This window comes from Seriola aureovittata, chromosome 14 (assembly GCF_021018895.1).
Source record: "Seriola aureovittata isolate HTS-2021-v1 ecotype China chromosome 14, ASM2101889v1, whole genome shotgun sequence".
In the NCBI taxonomy this organism is placed as follows: Eukaryota; Metazoa; Chordata; class Actinopteri; order Carangiformes; family Carangidae; genus Seriola; species Seriola aureovittata.
Genome location: NC_079377.1, coordinates 1,923,352 through 1,942,809, shown reverse-complemented (window position 1 = coordinate 1,942,809; position 19,458 = coordinate 1,923,352). Strand labels below are relative to the sequence as shown.

Here is a 19,458-nt window from a genome sequence, read left to right as displayed (position 1 = left end):
TGGACCTGGACCTCAGCACAGCCTCTGACACAGTTGACCCTGTTAGACGGACTGAGGGCTCAGCTTTATCTCATCTGTCAAATAGGAAATTCTGTGAAGTATGGTGTCCCGCCAGGACCAATTTTATTCTGCTTATACATGCTTCCCCCCTAGACACATGGTGTCTCTTGATGACAAGATGACGTACAACTGTACCTGCCAGTTAGACCCACCGAGTGCTATGTTCTCTGAATGTGAAATCGTTTCCTTCAGCTGACCTCAGACTAAACGAACGTTCTTGTTATTGGGTTCCAGCGCATGTTAAAACTAAATCTGCCATGTGCTGGTTCCCTGTCAGATCATATCAAGCCTGTTACAAAAAATCTCACCACATGGTTCGACAGTAATGTCAGTTCTGAGCAGCATCGTCACAAAGCTTGTACAATCATGTTTTTAATCATAGAAATATTTCTAAAATAAGATCTTTTTTAACTTTTAAAGACAGACTGTTTTACAGACCTTCATCTCATCACAACTCCACGTCCTTTAAGACTTTTCTTAAAACATACTTTTATCACAGCTTTTCCTGGTTTTACTTTCCCCTTGAATCGTTTTATTTTTCTTAAAATGACTGTTTTGGTTTTTTTTACACCTGATTTTATCTGTTTTTCTTCTTTGAAATCTATCGATTCTTTTTTCACCATCTTTGTCAAGCACTTCATAATGTAGTTTCTCTATGAATAAAGATTATTATTATGAATACAGTAATTCAACAGCTTAGAACAGAACAGTTCCTGTCTCATGATGTGTGATGAGTCAGTTGAGTGTTCTCAGGACAGATTTGAAAAGCTTACAGATGTGATGCCAATACAAACACCGGGACAATAAGGAAATGACACCTGGGTGTTTGCGCTCCTTGTGTATTAGCAGCCTGTGTCACTGCAGCGAACAGGGTTGATACAGTGTGTAATGCTGCTCGTTGTCGAGCCTCGGGAGATGCACGTTGGATGTCGACAGTGACAGACTGAACAGAAACAATCTGTGTGTGATAAAGAGCAGCAATAAAATGCAGTGTACATACACTCCAGATATCAGTTACATGCAGTGTCACAGAGGCCGAGTGGAGAGGAGTGTGAGGTCACACTGAGCCTGATAGCACAACAGTAGCTGCTCTGATAACGTGTTCTGTCAGAGAACATGCCACATGTGTCGGTTTCTACTCGCACCTTTTATTACAAAAGCAGAAGCAGCACCGTGATTCATCCAGAGTAAAATGTGTATAAATACATGACATGCGACTATAAACCGGTGGATGGTTGCTTCTGGTCTCGGTCATCTGCTGAGGGATTCTCTGAGCTGCTCGTACGTCCTCTGGTCCTGCACAGGAAACACAAACAAACAGTCACTGCAACGTGGCAGGTTTTCACACACCAGAGGAAGCTGAGCCGCTCTCACCCTCACAACACACCACAGCTGACTGACTGTCGCAGGTGAGGAAGCACCGTGGCGTAAAGGATTATTGCCAGACAGAAGGAACGGTTGGTGTGTGAGTGGCAGGCGGTTTAATGTCACATTGTCTGACGGGTCGGACTGGTTCTCCTGGCTACTTGATAGCAGGGAGATTGTGGGACAGTGATCTGAGAGACAGCGCAGCAGCGAGCCGTCTACAGTCATTTATCTGCAGCATCTGGAAGAGCTGCCGGAGAGACGGACACTGTGCAACTAAACAACACACACAACTGCTCTGTTAACAATGGGTTCCATCATAGTGAGGCAAGTCTGGTGTGAAATGTCTCATGAACTTAAACTTAAATCAAATTCTGATTTAAATCAATTCAACATTTTTTAAGTTTTAAACTTCTATTTAGGTATAAATTCTTTTCCGATTGTGGTTTTGTAGAAACATGTTGATATTTTTTAAGTAAGGTAGTGAAAAAAATACAATTTATAAAGTCTAATTATATAAAATTATTTTGCACTTTTTATAAATATAATATATTGATGTTGTGTATTGTTATTTCTGTCTTTTGTAGTTAGTTAGACACCGTTCTCATGATGCTGCTGCTGAATGAGGGAATGTGTTGCTTCATGCTGACTGTTGGATATTAATACAGAATATGACGGTATATTGTAGCCTGTTATTCAGCTGCTGTTGTTCATCAGGCCGCTTGGTTTGAAATGCATGTGGTAGGAGGCTCATCACAGTTGTATGGTGGTGTTGTGTCTTGACTTTGTGTGTGTGTGTGTGTGTGTGTGTGTGTGTGTGTGTGTGTGTGTGCGGGAAACCTCACGGAAACAGCATCGACAAATGAGTCATTTAGAACGAGGCATGAAAAGCAGATTAGATATAAAAACCTAAAGAAAACAATTACAATAGTGACGTGTCACTGTTCACACTTTCTCACCTTTTTGGACACAGATGGACGAACTCTCTTGAAGGCATCCTCAAAGTTGTGTTTGCTGACTCTGATGTCGGCGACAGAGCTGGAGGAGCACGTGTGACCTGTGTGTGACAAAGAACACACTTACATCAAAGAGCAGAATCATGTCACCTCAGCACCAGACATCGTCCTGTCAGGTTCATGAGGATTCATGTCATGGAAAGGTTTCTGCAGGTTCTATTCTCCAGCATGTTAAACGCTGTGAATCCTGCTGCTCTTCTGCAAGTCAGAGCGAGGAAGTAAATGCAGTTTCAAACAGAGAGCTGCTGTTCTTTAACGTCACGCTCACTCCTGAGGGTGACATGCATCATCACGTCTTTGTTCCAGTAACAACCAATTCAAAAACATTACCCTTTTACCATTTATACGCACACATGTGCAGAGTTATCAGACCTGATGGTTAACAGGAATATTTATACCCCAGTTATATCTCAGCTGACTCCGCTGGTCTTAACGTGGGCTGGACCCTAATGTGGATTTGGCTTCGACTAGACCTTGAAACTGCTTTAGACTTGGACAGGATTGTACCAATTTATTAACATGATAATCAAGATCAGAGTTGAAGAAGAAGTTCATCCTCGAGTCCAAATGAATGTTAGACATGATGGACGACCTGAAACCAATCCGCCTCCAGCTCTGACTGTCGCTGGCAGAGAAGCATAAAAAGTGAATTAGGGCTGGGAGATACGGCCGATCGCCATATTTCTAGGCAACATCGCGACACACGATATATATGACGATATTGTGAAATCTCCTCTATAGAACTTCATAAATGATGATTTAACCCTTTGATGCATAAAGAGACACTGTCATGCTTCGCTGCTGTTCTGTGTGATCTAGAGATTCAGCATCAGCCTGTTTCTCACTCGTGATGAGCGGCTTCCAGCTAAAAATAGACAGGGGGACATTCGTTGATAGTCATACTGATAAGATACCAGCAGCATTATATATATATATAACTGGCACCTTTCTGTAGCCTATAGTTTCAATGTCTGGACTTAAAATGAATATGATATGAACTTATATTTTCAACCATTTTAGCAACTGCATGGAAGGACAGGAGACCACATGTACTAGATGGTCACAGCAAAAACCAAATGTTGGTTATAGGGCTGGGTGATATGGCCTTGAAGTAATATCACAATATTTTTAGGCTATATCACGATACACAGTATATAATCACAACTTTTTGAAATCTACAACTTCATAAATGCTGATTTAACCCTTTGATGCGAGACAGAGACACACTCTCATGCTTCGCTGCTGTGTTGTGTGATCTACAGATTTGGCATCTGGCCTGTTTATCACTCGTGACGAGCGGCTCCCAGACATTCCCATAAACCCATCACACTGATATGATACCAGCAACATTATATATAACAAATTAACACCATTATATTCAAAGTGTGTCTATAACACCAGCAGAGCCACGACGATCTTTCCAATCAACACCTCCAGCCCCACGTGGCCTCACAGCTCCGTCTTTAAACACTAACTACTGAACAGGTGTGTAGAGGTAGGACTCAAGTTACCAGAGGGAGCAGCCGGAGGACTCTGGGACTTGAGATGGGCCCTCAGGGCGTTGACAGATGCTTCCCTCACTAACGCAGTCAGGTCAGCTCCACTGCATCAAACACACACACACAAATACACATTTAGACTCTGTCCATCACATTTAGGGAGCAGTGTTTAAGCAAGTGCACTGTTCAGACTGAAAGCAGGACAAACAGTGTGAATGTCATCAGTGTGTGTGTGTGTGTGTGTGTGTGTGTGTACACATACGTGAAGCAGTCGCAGCGCTCGTCGAAGGCGATCTCTTCCAGACTGACATCCTGCTCCAGCTGAGGTTTGGTCCCCCCCTGCAACCATCATCAATATCCATCAATTGTTTCCTGGCAGCCAGTGTCACAATGAACTGCTGCGTAAATGTCAATCAAATCACTGTCCCCTCTGTGGTGTCTGTGGCGAACACGTACCTTAGTAACAGTGAGCAGGATGGCGTGGCGATCTGCTGGAGGTGGCAGACCCACATATAAGGTTTTATCTAGACGACCCGGCCTCAGTATGGCAGGGTCAATGATATCTGAAAGAGACAAGACAATGACGGCCATTCAGTTTAGAGGAACAACAGCGAAAAACCTCAATACAGGTTGAAACTAGTGGAGGACATTTTTAGATCCTGTCCATCAGGGTTAGGGTTGAAAAAAAAAAAAAAAAGTACAAACCTCCCCAGTGACTGATATTATAGAATTATGATAACATTAAATAGTTAGTACTGATGCATCACTGTGTGAGCAGCATGTTACTGCTGCAGCTGCTGCAGGTAGAGCTAGTTTAAATACATTTATATACAGTTAACTAGGTCAATCCAGTGGTAGCCAACCAGATAAATCTGAGGAGGTCGTCAGGTGAGGAATGGGAGAAAAAAGAGGATATTTTTGTTTTCCTTTTCTCTCATATTTACTGTGTTGAAGGGATCTTGGAAAATGTCATCCCATTATTGTAGGAACAACTACACTGTTTCTTTTTTAAAAAGGTCACAACACAAAAAGGTTTAGAAGCACTGTTTCTTCTATCTATCTAATCTTTAATGTTCAGTAAAGTCAAATATTCATCTGAAAAGTTAAAGTATAATTCAGCATAAAAAGCAAATACTCAGATTAAGTACAGGTACATCTAAATTGTACTTGTACTTGTGTAAATATCTGTTGAGCAGTGTCCTAAAAAAGAACCTGGAGGCTTCAGCAGGTCTCTAGTTTCCCTGAAGGGTTCAGGTCCGACTGAACCTGGATCTGTACCTGGTCTGTTGGTTGCAGCCATGATGAAGACCTGCCGTCGAGTCTCCAAGCCGTCCATCTCTGTGAGCAGCTGGTTGACCACCCGCACGCTAGCTCCTGACTGAACACACACACACACGCTGTTCATACACACAGTGCTGTACTGTACATCAGCAGGTCACGACAGAAACAAGCAGTTTGAGCCGCTGGTTTAACGGCTGCAGGAGTCCTACAATCGCTTCCTATCCACAGAGGTTTAGAGGAACCTAAACATGCAACTATGAATTAAAACTTTAATAAAACCTTTGTTTATTTGCTTAATAATATTAATACTGTTATGATTATTGAACTGTTTTGGAGGGAAAACAGGAGTATCGTACTGATATGATCTTGTTCTGGGTTGATATGAACTAGCAAATAAAAACAAACAGCAAAATCTGGCGTAAATTCAAACTGTATCAGCTGTTGTTTTGTTTTGACATGAACGAGCAATCACGACCACGCCCTACCAGGAGACAGGAAGTGTTTGCCATTTCTTACCACTGGCGCTGATTGTAATGAGTCATCTTTTGTTAGAGAGGATCTTTGATTGTAGCGTACCTCTGTAGCTTGGTAAAACTCACCTGTGATGGCGATGGTCAGTCGGACGGTTAAATGGAAATGTTACTGTACACGACCAACACCCAGATAAATACCGAGGGGTCCAAAACTCCGAGACCACTTTCCACTCACTTGTGTTAATGGGATGGGAAAGTGGTGTCTGACTTGCTTTGATGTGTTCAATAATTATTTGACTTACAATGTAAGATATGGAATTGTGTTCTAAAGGTGTTTAAAAAGTAAAGATAAAGACAATAGAAATGTTTTTAAAAAGATGCTTGAAAATCAATGTTAGAGATGTTAAAATATGTTGAAACCAGTTTTTATGCCTGAGTGGAGCATACAGTGTAGTATGGGGGGGGGGGGGGGGGGGGCGCCCCACTTGGCGCTGGTGTGTGTTGCACTGTAGAACCTGACGACTTGGCTCTCTCACCTCGTGGCCTGAGCGGCGAGGACACAGAGCATCAATCTCATCAAAGAAGATGACACATGGAGCTGAGTTGCGTCCTCTCTGGAAGACCTGTCTGACAGCTCGCTCGCTCTCTCCTACATACTGCACACACACACACACACACACACACACACGTCAGTGCAACCAGCTGATTCTATGATTCAGCTCCACAACAACACAACAATCACTCACCATGTTGAGCAGCTCTGGTCCCTTAACAGAGATGAAGTTGAGGCCTGACTCATTGGCCACTGCCTGTCAGGAGACAGTGAGAGACAGTGAGAGACAGTGAGAGACAGTGAGAGACAGTGAGAGACAGTGAGAGACAGTGAGACACAGTGAGACACAGTGAGAGACAGTGAGAGACAGTGAGAGACAGTGAGAGACAGTGGGAGACAGTGGGAGACAGTGAGAGACAGTGGGAGACAGTGGGAGACAGTGGGAGACAGTGGGAGCCAGTGAGAGAGACAGTGGGAGCCAGTGAGAGACACAGTGAGACACAGTGAGACACAGTGAGAGACAGTGAGAGACAGTGAGAGACAGTGAGAGACAGTGGGAGACAGTGGGAGAGACAGTGGGAGACGGTGGGAGACGGTGAGAGACGGTGAGAGACGGTGAGACACGGTGAGACACGGTGAGACACGGTGAGAGACAGTGGGAGCCAGTGAGAGACACAGTGAGACACTTGTTCTTTTTGATTGACCTGATCTAAGACTCCAGTTTTCCTTTGAACTTATCACATTCTGTAAATAGTTCTTTAAGTTTTCCTTTGTTCAACAAGTCCTTGACTCGTCTCGTGTTTCCTGTATCTGGTTACGTACCAGTGTTACTTGGTCAGAGAGTTCTTGAACCACTAGAACCTCGAGGCCAAAGGACACAGAGCCAGGCTAGCTGTTTCCCCCCGCTTCTAGTCTTTATGCTAAGCTAGGTTAACGCATCCTGACATGACCTTAATATTGATCATCTCGTCTCTCTCTCAGAAAGAAAGCAAATAACTGTATTTCCCAAAAGGTTAAACTCTGCCTATGATAACACAGTTCCAACATATATATCTGGTTATGCATGAGTGATACTTGACTGTGTGTCCGCTCAATATTCATCGTCGTGAATCATCTTCATGAATAACTGAAGTCCTGCTCTCAGCTCTGAGAGGAGCTCCTCTAGTCCGAGTCTAATGTTCAGGGTCACAGCTACAGCTGAGACATGACTCAGCAGAAAATGACTCTCAAAGAACTAATCTTAAAGATTAGCCATAAGAAATCAGACTAAATTGGTCATTACTAATCACTATTTCAGAAAGCTGATCAACAATTACAGAACACTAGATATTGTAAATCATATTAACTGTTCAAACAGAGGCGTCAAACAAAGAGGAACTGTTCTGAGAGATGACAGTGTTGTGTCACTGAGCTAACGGGTATCAGGTGTGATTGTGTTGGTGTGGGTTGTGGTGTGGGTGTGGGGAGGAACCTTGGCAAGCAGCGTTTTCCCACATCCTGGAGGTCCGGCCAGCAGCACTCCAGACGGAGCGCTGAGCCCCAGAGCTCTGAACTGCTCCGGAGAGCGCACTGGAGCCTATAGGGCACAGACACAGACACACACACAGACACACACACAGAGACACAGACACACAGACACACAGACACACACACACAGACACACACACAGACACACACAGAGACACACACAGACACACACAGAGACACACACAGACACACACACAGAGACACAGACACACACACAGACACACACAGACACACACACACAGACAGACACACACACAGACACAGACACACAGACACACACACACACACACACACACACAGACACACACACAGCTGTGTTATTCTATGCTAACAGGCAGAATAAGCACAGTGAGAGTGAACCAGGTCTGAACATCTTGTACCTGTGGATGTCGTCAGTCAGTATATGCAGGTGATCTGTATCCAGTAAACTGTGGAGAAAACTTACTTGAACAAACTCTGGACAAACTGACAGCACCTAAAAACCTGTGACTGATCCTGAATAACATGTGGCCACAGAACAGAAAGCTCTGACCCAGACTTTGGCCTCATATGTGACAATGAACAGGTCACACTGAGTACAAGGTGACTGACTCACAGTTAACAAGAGGAAAAGATGAACACCCACACCTCCACCCACACCTGTGACCAGGGTTTGAATTATGGTGGCAGATTGGAGGGGTTTGACCCCCAGTAGTAGCGATAGTAGCAGTAGCTACTTTCTTACCTTCAGATTTTCTTAATTAGACTCGAGTATCTACAGATGAATGCTAATGTTAGCTGGTTTCTAACTTTGGCCCAAAGTTACAGTTTAGCAGTTTGGAATCAGCTGTTAGCTGATTCATTACCAATACAAAACATCATACATGGTCTAATGTTAGCAAAAACTGGTGCTCAGTCATGAGCAGACATCAGTATAGAGTTTATTATTTCATGTTAATGGCATTTTGTGCGGCTGTGGCGGTTTAGTCTTTTACCTTTGACATTAGCTTCTATAACAGACACCCTCTTTGTTTTCACTCAGGAGTTTTACCTGTTGGGTCGTTGAACAATATTAAAATACACGTGTGCCCAAAACCTCAGTTCACTGATGCATGTGCCTGCTCTGGACTGGGTTCCATTTCACCCTAGAGAAATAGTTCACCCCCCTGATTGTCACTGTATAATTCACACTCTGCCTATGACTACAGTCTGTAAAGCAGGTGAGGGAGGCTTATTGTATGACAACAGATATGAACATGAGAAGCCTCGTCTCAGGAAATGTATCCTTCATTTTAAAAGCACAGCATGACAACAGCTAAACCGTGAAGAAACCTGGTGTTTACCAGTATGGCCATGGTGAGCTCCTCTCTGATGTCCTGCAGGGCTCCCACGTTCTCCCAGGTGACATCAGGCACGGTGGCAAAGCCCTCCCTCTTGGCTGAGGGCTGCACACTGGCCAGAGAGGCCTGGAAGTCTGACATGAGGATGGACAGGCTGGCCAGCTCTTCCCCCGACAGGGTGTCAGCGTTCTTCAGCAGGTACAGGAGGTGATACAGCTCCCCCTGCTGGACACACACCACACAATCAACCAGAACAACAGAGGAATGTAATTTACAGGCCTCATCAGCAGAATTCAAAACTCAGAACTGGAAATTACTCAAACTAACTGTTTCCTGTATAAATGTTTTACACCACTCGGCAGAGGGATTTTAATTTGAAACAACTGATACAGGAGGTACAATGGAGTGCTAGTGCCCCATAGAGGAAAAAAAGATGTGAAATTTCGAGAATAAAGACGTAATTTTACAAGAAAAAAGTCATAACATTGTGAGAATAAAGTTGTTTTAGAGGGATAAAATCTGACACTTTAAAATGAGGAATGTGGAGCATCCTGTGAAGTTCTACTTTAGCAGGAGGTTTCACTAATAAGGAGATACCTTTGGCTCATCATCATCATCATCATCAGGACATTAAAAGGATTGTGAGGAAACTGAGTCTGTTCTATTGTTCGACAGACAAACAGCAGCTGCCAGAAGCAGCTCAGACTGACACTGACTGTCCTTTCACCTGTTTGACTGGTTGATGTAATATTCCTAAAAAAATATGTTTTTTTTCCCTCTCGAAATGTTACATTTTTAATTCTTGTTACTTTATGAGTTTAATCCTGTAATATTACAACTTTTTTGCTTGAAATATGATTTTATTCTTGAAGTTTCAGATTTCTATTTTTTCCCCAATGTGGCCCCAATACTCTGAAACGAGACGGAGAGAGGAAGAATAGAAAAATAAAGAGAGGAGAGATAAAGGTAGATTTAACTAGCTAACATTAAGTTAGATGTGTATTACTGCCTGTGTACTGCGCGCAGGTACAACATCATCCTTCAATTTTATGAGATTCATAGTTTCCTGATGTGTTCAGGACTGACCTTTAGGTTTCATCTGTCAGATTGTTAACTGATCAACTAATCAGAGGTCATCCGTTGCCGTGGTACATTACGATAGTGACTAGACTTTGTGAGATGTGTTGCTGAAGCTCCTCATACCTGCAGGAGACGCTGTCCCGACTCTTCCTGAGGCGCCGGGTTGACATCTTTTGTCTGTTGCTCTCCGACGTCTCCGTCTGTCCCGGCAGCCTCGGTCTGAGCGCTGCTCGTTAACAGCTCTTCAGTAGAGCTTTGGCTCTGGCTCTGTGGAGCTCCTCTTATTCTCATCAGAACCCTGTTTACAGCGTTCATGACGGCTTCGCGGCACAAGGCCATGAGGTCAGCGCCCACGTAGCCTGGGGTGAGGCGGGCCAGCTGCTGGTAGTCAAAGTCCTCCAGCAGCTTCAGCTTTCGACACAACGTCTTCAAGATCCTGACAAAGCGCAAAGTGTTGTGTTAAGACACTGTGATCATTTGGTAAACGCCTAAGTTGTAATCATTTGCACCTGTGGCGATTTTCAAGGGCAATCCCTGAAATCTCATTGGCCACCCCTGAGGCCACCCCAGATATGATAGGTAGTGGTTCAAATTCATCAACACAATAAGGGACTAATGCTGGTCAATCAATGATGACAGGTTGATCTACTGATAGAGAATCAGTTTGCCATTTCCAACTACTACTGTATTGTTAGGACTAAGGTTGTGAGACCTGATCTCTGGTCAGCGGACATTTGACAGCAGTGACCGCAGATGGACGAAAGATGATATCAGAGAGGTTTCGCTCATTCAGTGTTTAGATTGACTTTCCCTCTGAATGTGTGAAACTTTCTCTGGTACTTAGCAGCAGCTGAATGTAGGAACGCTACACAGCATTAGCATGCTAACCTGACTGCAAACCAACCAGCAGCTAGCATGTTGTTTTGCTATTGTTATCTGGATACTGCCATGAAATAAAAAACACTGTGTTCTCTGGATTGAAGACTGGGGGCGTTTTAAAGCACAAGAACTGATTTAGCCCAAAGCAAAACAAGGTATTCTAGTCTTCATCGGCTCAATGTCACATTGTTGTGGTTTAATTTGTCATTATGTGTGCAGACTTAAGTTGTATGAATGTGTTCAACTGTAACTTGTACAGGGGGGTTTATTTGTGTCCAAATTGAAACTACCGTCACTCACAGCTTTTCTCCATGACAAAACCAGCAAGTAAAAGAGACTGATAAACTATTAATAAATAATAAGAGTACAATATTTAGCACAATATTATGTGTATTATCATTCGTCTATGATCGTGTCTGGCTGACCTGAGACGAGCTGCTTCATCAGGGATACCCAGGCAGATCTCTCTGTCAAAGCGTCCAGCTCTGCGGAGAGCAGGGTCCAGGGAGTCCGGCCTGTTAGTGGCACCGATGACCAGCACCTGAGCTGTCACTGTCAAACTGTTCAAGTCTGCCAGGAGGCAAGCCACAGAAGAACATGAAAAAAAAAAAGAAAAAAAAAAACACATCATCTTTCATCTGCTGAAGTCCTGTGACCTCATGCTTCACCTTGTGCTCATCATGTCATACTGTCATCCTCCAGCTCCTCAGCCAGTCCAGTTAATGGTATCTGTGTGGGGGTGAGTGACAGTGAGGCTATCAGGCTGCCTATATCTGATTCTGTGTGTCTGTGTCTGTGTGTGTGTGTGTGTCTGTGTGTGTGTGTGTGTGTGCGTTTTCATTCAGTTATGATCCAGTAACTATTAAACACTTCGTGTGACTGATTTATGCAAAGAAGAAATCTATAATAAAAATTTTGGATTTGTTTTTCTCATCATTTGTTTATAAAGATTGAAACATTAATGGAGGAATAACATGGAGGGTTCCCATAAAGTCAGACATTGACAAAACCCATGCACTGTACACTGCAGTGACTCAATAGTAAGTGGTCCTCCATCAGTGTGGCCTCTGCTGATTGGCCAATGTCTGCTCGCATTTACTAATATACTAAGACAGCAGCAAGACTTTAATGCGAGCCTGCTTTTTCCTGTAAACAAGACATTTCCTCTGAAGTGAGAGCATCGTACCGTCCATGCAGGTCAGCAGCTGGGCCACAATCCTCCTCTCCATGTCTTTAGAGGCCACCTCCCTCTTTGGGGTGATGGAGTCTATCTCATCTATGAACAGGATACAGGGGGCAGAGCTCTGCAGGGGGAGAGGAACCAATGGCGGTCAACATTACGTATCGTATATCAGCGAAACCATTTCAATGTCTTTGCTCTACTGACCACAGCCAAGTCAAACAGCTCTCTGAGCTTCTGTTCAGACTCCCCCGACACTCCAGACACCAGCTCCGGAGCAGACACCTTCAGCATGGGCAGCTCCAGCTCCTGCAACACAAAACCATCGCTTTATCTAACAAGCACATAAAATACAAACAACCTGTTGCTTTGACCAAAATACAAAAGTCCGAATGAACATGAACCAAACTCTGACGTTAAAGGTTTCACTCTCCGCGGCTCGTCTCCTCAACTTGTGCTAGATAAACCACAATACTTCCAACAATCAAAGAAAACCAATAATAATCGGATCAATGTAACCTGTTTTCACAGGTTCATGTACAAGGTCATCGTGTCATTATCTAGATGTGAACATGTGTATTGAACATCTATTGTACGTTAATAGCACAAAAGGACGAGCCAAGTGTTCATATACATTCAGAGCGACTCAGTGTGTTCAGACAGTAGAAGAAGACAACTGAATAGTGGTCTACTTGAGCAGCAGTATTTGTGTGAATGTCACGTTCATACTGTTGCAGAAACATTAAAATCAACTAGTTCACGTTCATTTCTCCTGTTATTTTAAATGATTTTTCAGCAGAACCTCCTCCTACCATCCATCCTCAGCCTCCACTCACTGCCACTGCACAAACTAATGAATTGTTGTAAACTACTACAGAGTCACAGACAGAGATTGCCTTTAAAATCCAAGAAAAGCCAATGTGAGTGTATGTTTTATGTGTATATGCTGTGAGTTTGACTCAGGCGGAGGAACTTCGTGAAGTGTTTTCTACGTCTGTTTGGTATTATTGTGTTGTCTTTTGAAGAATGCTTCATTTTCACCGTTGCTGCACTTAAAAGTTCAAGCATGAACCCACAGTCATCGAGATATTTGGCGTAAATATGGAGGTATGACATTTCGTCTATATGGTGCGACCCTATGAGGAAAACAGGTGTCATCGGTCAGGTACTCACACCAGCCACAGCCTGGGCCAACAGGGTCTTCCCACAGCCAGGAGGCCCATGGAGGAGGAAGCCCCTCGGAGGAACCATTCCCAGATGTTGGTACACCTCTGGATGACGCATGTGAACCAGCAGCTTACACACTTCCTGTAGAGTGAGAATTACAATACAAATGGATAATATGCTCCACACAGCAGCCGTCCTCCATTTTACCATAGAAGCAGCAGGTTAACAGATACTAACCGTTAACGTGTCTTCGTTTCCTCCTACGTCTTCAAACTTCAGAGTGGGATACTGCAGCTCCAGTGACTTTGATTTCGCTGGGAAATAATTCATCAGAAAAAATGGCTATGTGATACAACATAGTGGAGTGATCAATCAAACAAACAAATAACCTAAATGAGCACACAATATAATGATCTGAATAATATTCATAATAACATTCATCAATAATTAAAATAATTGAGTCAGGGCTCCATTGTTGTCTCAATAACAAGTTCAAAATCTGTGTTTTCCAGCTGAACCGGAGAGTGAAGCACCTTTCTTGTTCACGGTTTGAGGCTCCGTTGTCTCAGTGGAGTTCTTCGTCCGTTTTTTAGACTTCCTGTGAGATTTCTGCGGCTCCAGCATCGACACGTCCGTCTGCCGGTGACACAAACACACGACAGTCGAGCTGAGTCACACCGGCTGAACACACAGGACCATGTAAAGGTCAATGAGAAGGCCAGATTATGTGTTCATTCATCACTTGGTTTATTGTGGTATTAAAATACACATGCTGTTTGTGGCGAGTAAAACTCCTGAGCCACAGACAGTAACATTTTATAACGACAGAGCTCCAGTGATTCTTGGTCTGTTAATGAGTCCGTCATTTAAAATGACTGGAAACACAATCAGATGTACATGTAACCCTTTAGGATTTTCACCTTTCCTAACAGAATCATTTAGGATTCCTATAAATTTCAGCAAATCCTGTAAGATATTCTATCCACTTAATAGGAAATATGTTTGGTTCTATAAGAATTTTCACAGTCTTATTGGAAATATATATATTTTCTTTATTGGATCTTACATTACTAAAATTCTTATTTATGTTATTTCCTCTCTGTAATAATTACTAGGACTCTTAATTCTTATTGAAAATAACACCAAAACTTAAATTATATCATTTGTTCAGCTCTGTACATTCATGTAATTCTTTTAATTCACAAACTTCTTTGTGTAGATTACATCATACATTTTCTCAATACTTATTTGTTTGATGTTGAGTGGAGCTGGTATTCTGAATGTCGACATTAAACAGCTGTTTTACAAAATAACCTTTGAGTGTAGGCAAATGAAATCAACAGGACCATAGAAATGATTTAAATGGACTACAGACGTCAAACAACAGCAAACATTCACTTGAGTCCAAGTGAATGTTTGTCTGAGATGTCCTGTCCATCAGAATGGGACAGACGACATGGAAAACAATATTCCACCAGCTCTGGCTGTCGCCGGCGAAGAGGCATAAAAAAATGAAGAGAATTGAATTGAATTTCATAATAAGCTGTATTTCACTTCAGATTGGAGCCGAAAGACAGAGAAGGAAGGTGTTTTGGTAAGTCACCTTCTCTCGTCAATAATGCATCACACAGTCATTTCCTTTTTCACTAAACAACTTGCAACTGTTCAGATTCAGATGTTCGAACGAGGAAATCAAGATCAAACAAATAAGACGCAGCACCAAAGTTATTGGTGACAATTCTAAAAACACCTACTTATTAAGAACTGTCAGAATCCTGTATCTCAGTGCACAGACTGGCTCTCCACAGGTACGTACGTTTGCTGCAGTGTTAGCCGGCTCCTCGTCACACAGGTCGATGAGGATGTTGCTCTTCTCTGCGCCTCTTCCTTTATCGATGAACCAGCCTCCTGTAGAGACCAGGGTCCCTGCGCTGGGTGGGGGGGCGGCCGTGCTGACGGGACTGCCGGCAGCAGGCTGATCTCTCCGGGGTGAGCCGGTGGCTGAGTCGGGGTTTCCCTTCCGGTACAGAGACGCGAGAGAGCTGTTCATGTGGTTAGTGGGCTGTGGATGGCAGAACACAGCAGTGAGGAAGGGTCAGAGCTCATTTAAACATTTAAACAACTGTGATGGTTTGCTGTCAGATGATAAAGTTTTAAGAGGGAAACTGCTGGACTACCTCTGTCAAGACATTGAGTTTAAGTTTTTTTTTAAATAACAGTGTTTTCCCATAATTCCTTGCCACATTACATAACTTGGCAGCCTGATCAAGGACTCCTTCATACGTGGACAAGAGGAGCTGGATGAATCCTTGTGCTTTCATTGTGTGTATTTAACAAAGATCATGATCAGGAGCCACTTTCACACTTTGACTGAGGCTTAGATAGAACAAACAGTCAGACTTCAGATAGAGTCTATATTCACCTGTTGCATAATGCAGTTTAGTTCTTGACTATGTTAAACTAGACTGTGGCACAATGAATTCTGGGTAAATTAAGACCACTGAGCTCCATTTGCCCCGGCAGAAAACGTTTGTCCTAAGAAGAATTCAACAGTTACAAGGACGTTTTACTTCATTTTCATTCAGTGAAGAGTGAAACAATAAAAACTAAAAATCTGATTTGGTCTCTAAAAACTCCTTCCCTTCTGATTCCTCTTTTTTGTTTGTTGTATGTTTGTTTTGTTGAGTGCTACTGCTCAGCACAGGTGTCATTGGTTGTTACCATGGTAACATTGGCCTTAGGCCTGAGTTAGCCTTGGGGTAAGATGTCTAATTCCTTTGGCTTAAAAATGAGTCAGTCTTTATTTTTGTCTAACATCAGACTGATCTGTGAGCAACATGAAGACTGAGATGTCCCCCCATATCATGTCTTACAGTGTTCTCCAGAACGTGGTCATCAGTGTCGGAGGACTCCTCTGAGCTGCTGCTGCCTTCACTGTGAACACACACATTAGTGAGGCATTAGTTGTACATTTAAAGAGACAGTGTGAGCACAGCAGAGAGGGTGGGGGTGGGGTGGGGTGGGGTGGGGTGGGGGGTGTCCTTTACCCATTGTCATGGCTGTGTTTGGCTCTCTTAGCCAAATGTTTGCTCTCCAGATGATCCAGCCCAGAGTCCTTCATGATGGCTACATACACTATGAGGGGCAGATGCAACAGTCAGATCAAAGCAGGAGAAGACGTGTGTGATTTTTTATTTTCTCAGAAATACAGAATATTTCTTTTTTCTTTTCTATTTTCACCTGTGATCACATGACAATAGCGTGATCTTCACCTTGTCCCGTCTGCCCTTCTATTCCCTCCGGGGGGAAATTTACAGTTTAAAATACTCACCCTGGAAACACATGTAAGCCAGACTGTGACATCACTACTGTTGCCTCTTACCTTTCTCTACTTGAATCCTGAAAGCCGTCTTGTTCCTTCTGCCATACTCCATTCTAAAAGAGGCAATATGATCTTCATCACCAAAATTACAGACACATATCAATGAGCACTAAACTGACTAAAGATGGTGTAAAAGAGGAGTAATGAGGTGACTGTATTCTGATGGTGGGGGCTGTAGTTTGTGCTGGTGTTTTAACTCTTTATACCGAGCACATATCTCTGATGGTAGAGTAACTGAACTCCAGACATGTCAACAGAAGTGCTGGTGTCACCATGCTGTGTCAGTGTGGGACAGACTCTTCTCAAACTCAAAATAACTTTATCTATGTTTTTGTAAAAACACAATAGACAAAAAAGTTCAGCTTAGCTTGTGTAAAAAAGTTTAAAATAGTAAATGTGCTTAAAATAGTCCACAGATAAACAATAGTAGGTGAGTGGGGTCATTAAGGTCAAGCCCCAGGTTAAAAGACATTAATGAGTCTGATGGATGTGGACACAAAGCTTGGTCCTGAATATGAGTGACTTGTATCTGCGGCCTGTACGTATTGATTGTGTAGAGTGTGAGTGTGTGTGTGTTATTTAAAGCTTTTCTATTCTGATGAAACTTGCCTGTGTAGTCTTTGAAGATCCATGGCCATGTCTGAAAGGTCCACATATTCACTGCTGCTGGACGCCAGATACTGAAAACACAATTCACCATGAGACAGAGTCAAGATGACGGAGCAACACTCTGATAAACTTAAAGGACCACAGTGATTCTGCACCAGTAAACCCGGAGCTCTTACAACCTACATTACCGACAGCCACTGTATACATTTCAAAAACACATCTTCATCAATGTGACAACATGTGAGCTGCAAATACTCACAACACATCAGAAGTGTTTCCAGGGGACACTGATGAACCTGCTGGGACGCACTTGTTGTTCAATGCTTTGTGACTTTTGAAGTTAAAAGCATTGAAGCACAGGTGCGTCCCAGCAGGTTCATCACCTTTTATATATTTTGCTTTGATAAGCGACAGTGACGGTATTTTCTGAAGTTGTACAGCTCACACACAGCACCGGGAGAACGAGGAGAACGAGGAGAGCTGTACCTGCTCCACTCTCTGTCTGAGCCGAGCGTCCACCCCGCCGCCGCCGCCGCCGCCGCCGCCACCGCCGCCACCGCCGCCACCTCTGTTCTTCATGTCTGTGCTTCTCTGAGCTGCAGCAGGACAGACGGTCACAACAAGCAACAACATGAATCCCACACTCGTTGTAAAAAAAAGAATTTGCTTTAAACCACTGCTTCTTATCAAAAGAATGATATGGTCCATAATGTTTCTGTTGTTGTTTAGTGTACAAACTCTCACACATGATTAAATCTGTAATCTGTTAATACTCACAATCATTAAGGAGCCATTGTTAAGGGCTTAAAACAAAGGAAAGGAATAACTAGAATTACGATCAATCAGATCTGCTGCTTAAATCAGACAGAACAAGAGGTTACTAAAACAAAATGAGATAAACGTCATCTAGATGTTACTGTGGTTTCTGCACCTCTGTCTTCATTTTCTTCATGTTAATGTGCATTTGTGACAATCTCGATTTAGTTTTCATTGTAAGATATTATTGTTTGTTGTTTTACATGTAGAGTTATTTTAATTATCTTGTGTGTTTGGCTTCTTTAGTTTTTTCTGCTTTATGGACATAGTGTGATTTTAATAACTGTTTGTTTTATTTGTTGTTTTTGTGTGTGGACCCCAGGGAGACTAGTGACCACTCTGTGGAAGCTAATGGGGATCCAAATAACGAAGTGAAGAAATAACAGCTACAATGTCAAATGTATATTGGTGTGATTTGCCTGTAAAATCACAGCTTGTATTTCCTGTATTTTTGCTGTAAGACACAGACACAGACACAGACACGGTCCCCTTCTGTGTCCTGTGAGAGTAATCTGCAGTTATCACTGGTAAAACTTCAATATGGCTACTGCCAAATATGAGGGAAATTATTAGCAGCAAACAACATGTAAGGATTTTGACCTGAATGCGTCACAATGACCTAACAAGTACCCCAATATGTCCTGTAAGAAATCACACCTGGTTATAAAGCGGCTGAGTGTGGAAACAGACAGGACTCTTCCCAAACACACACACACACACAGTCACAGACGGTACAGATCAAACAAAGACTGACTCCTTCAACATGGCGCCGTGTGTTGTGTGTGTACTTACCTCTACACCTCCACCATCAACACCTCATCCCTTAATGTCACCCACTCTTGCGTTAAACTGTCTGGAAACTCAGATTAGACTCCGGCAACGTGACTGCAAAACACACTCCTCAATCCGGAAGCGAACATAAACGTATCCGGGTCAAAGTTTTCAAAATAAAACATGGCCTTTCCGAGCCTATTTCTTTAGAAATGTCATTTTACAATAATAATACTAATACTTATAAAATACTTGGGCTAAAAAAAGCCCAACACCTATATGAATATCTATGCACTTTAATACCTGACTGACCACTTGTTTTGTCCCTTTATTTTTTATTCATTTTTATGCATTTTTATATTAAGTTTATTATTTTTCTTTAGTTTTCTTCTTATTTATTTATTTATTTATTTCTTCTGACCTTTAATGGTCTTATTATTGCTGCTTGCTCAGTTGGTTTTATTGTTTCTGCATTTATCCT

At 42.7% G+C, this 19,458-nt stretch overlaps 1 protein-coding gene across 3 annotated transcripts; it reads right to left on the bottom strand.

Moving 5' to 3' along the window:
- Positions 1-1,188: 1,188 nt before the first annotated feature.
- Positions 1,189-19,135, bottom strand: nvl (nuclear VCP like). 3 transcript variants are annotated; one of them, XM_056394990.1, is made up of 24 exons: positions 18,999-19,135; positions 17,877-17,986; positions 17,391-17,461; positions 16,782-16,834; positions 16,447-16,534; positions 16,273-16,333; positions 15,216-15,461; positions 13,933-14,038; positions 13,637-13,713; positions 13,406-13,540; positions 12,440-12,541; positions 12,239-12,356; positions 11,478-11,622; positions 10,297-10,609; positions 9,097-9,315; positions 7,719-7,823; positions 6,441-6,503; positions 6,231-6,350; positions 5,219-5,318; positions 4,397-4,503; positions 4,203-4,279; positions 3,953-4,044; positions 2,385-2,482; positions 1,189-1,356 (listed from the first exon to the last, which is right to left on the bottom strand). In XM_056394990.1, the coding sequence occupies exons 2-24, from the start codon at positions 17,967-17,969 to the stop codon at positions 1,312-1,314; spliced, it is 2,634 nt and encodes an 877-aa protein (XP_056250965.1). In that variant the 5' UTR covers positions 17,970-17,986; positions 18,999-19,135; the 3' UTR covers positions 1,189-1,311. The 3 variants fall into 3 exon arrangements, with proteins under 3 accessions (XP_056250965.1, XP_056250963.1, XP_056250964.1); XM_056394988.1 differs by having other exon boundaries at positions 9,097-9,318; positions 18,999-19,134; XM_056394989.1 differs by having other exon boundaries at positions 9,097-9,318; positions 13,933-14,035; positions 18,999-19,133.
- Positions 19,136-19,458: the final 323 nt, after the last annotated feature.

Bases quoted from the DNA above. Each gene is read 5' to 3' on its own strand.
- nvl (XM_056394988.1), bottom strand. From the start codon at position 17,969: ATGAAGAACAGAGGTGGCGGCGGTGGCGGCGGTGGCGGCGGCGGCGGC. The intron at 16,334-16,446 runs GTAAAGGACACC...GTGTGTTCACAG, and splicing joins AAACACAGCCATGACAATGG to TGAAGGCAGCAGCAGCTCAG. The intron at 15,462-16,272 runs GTAAGACATGAT...TGCCATCCACAG, and splicing joins ACCACGTTCTGGAGAACACT to CCCACTAACCACATGAACAG.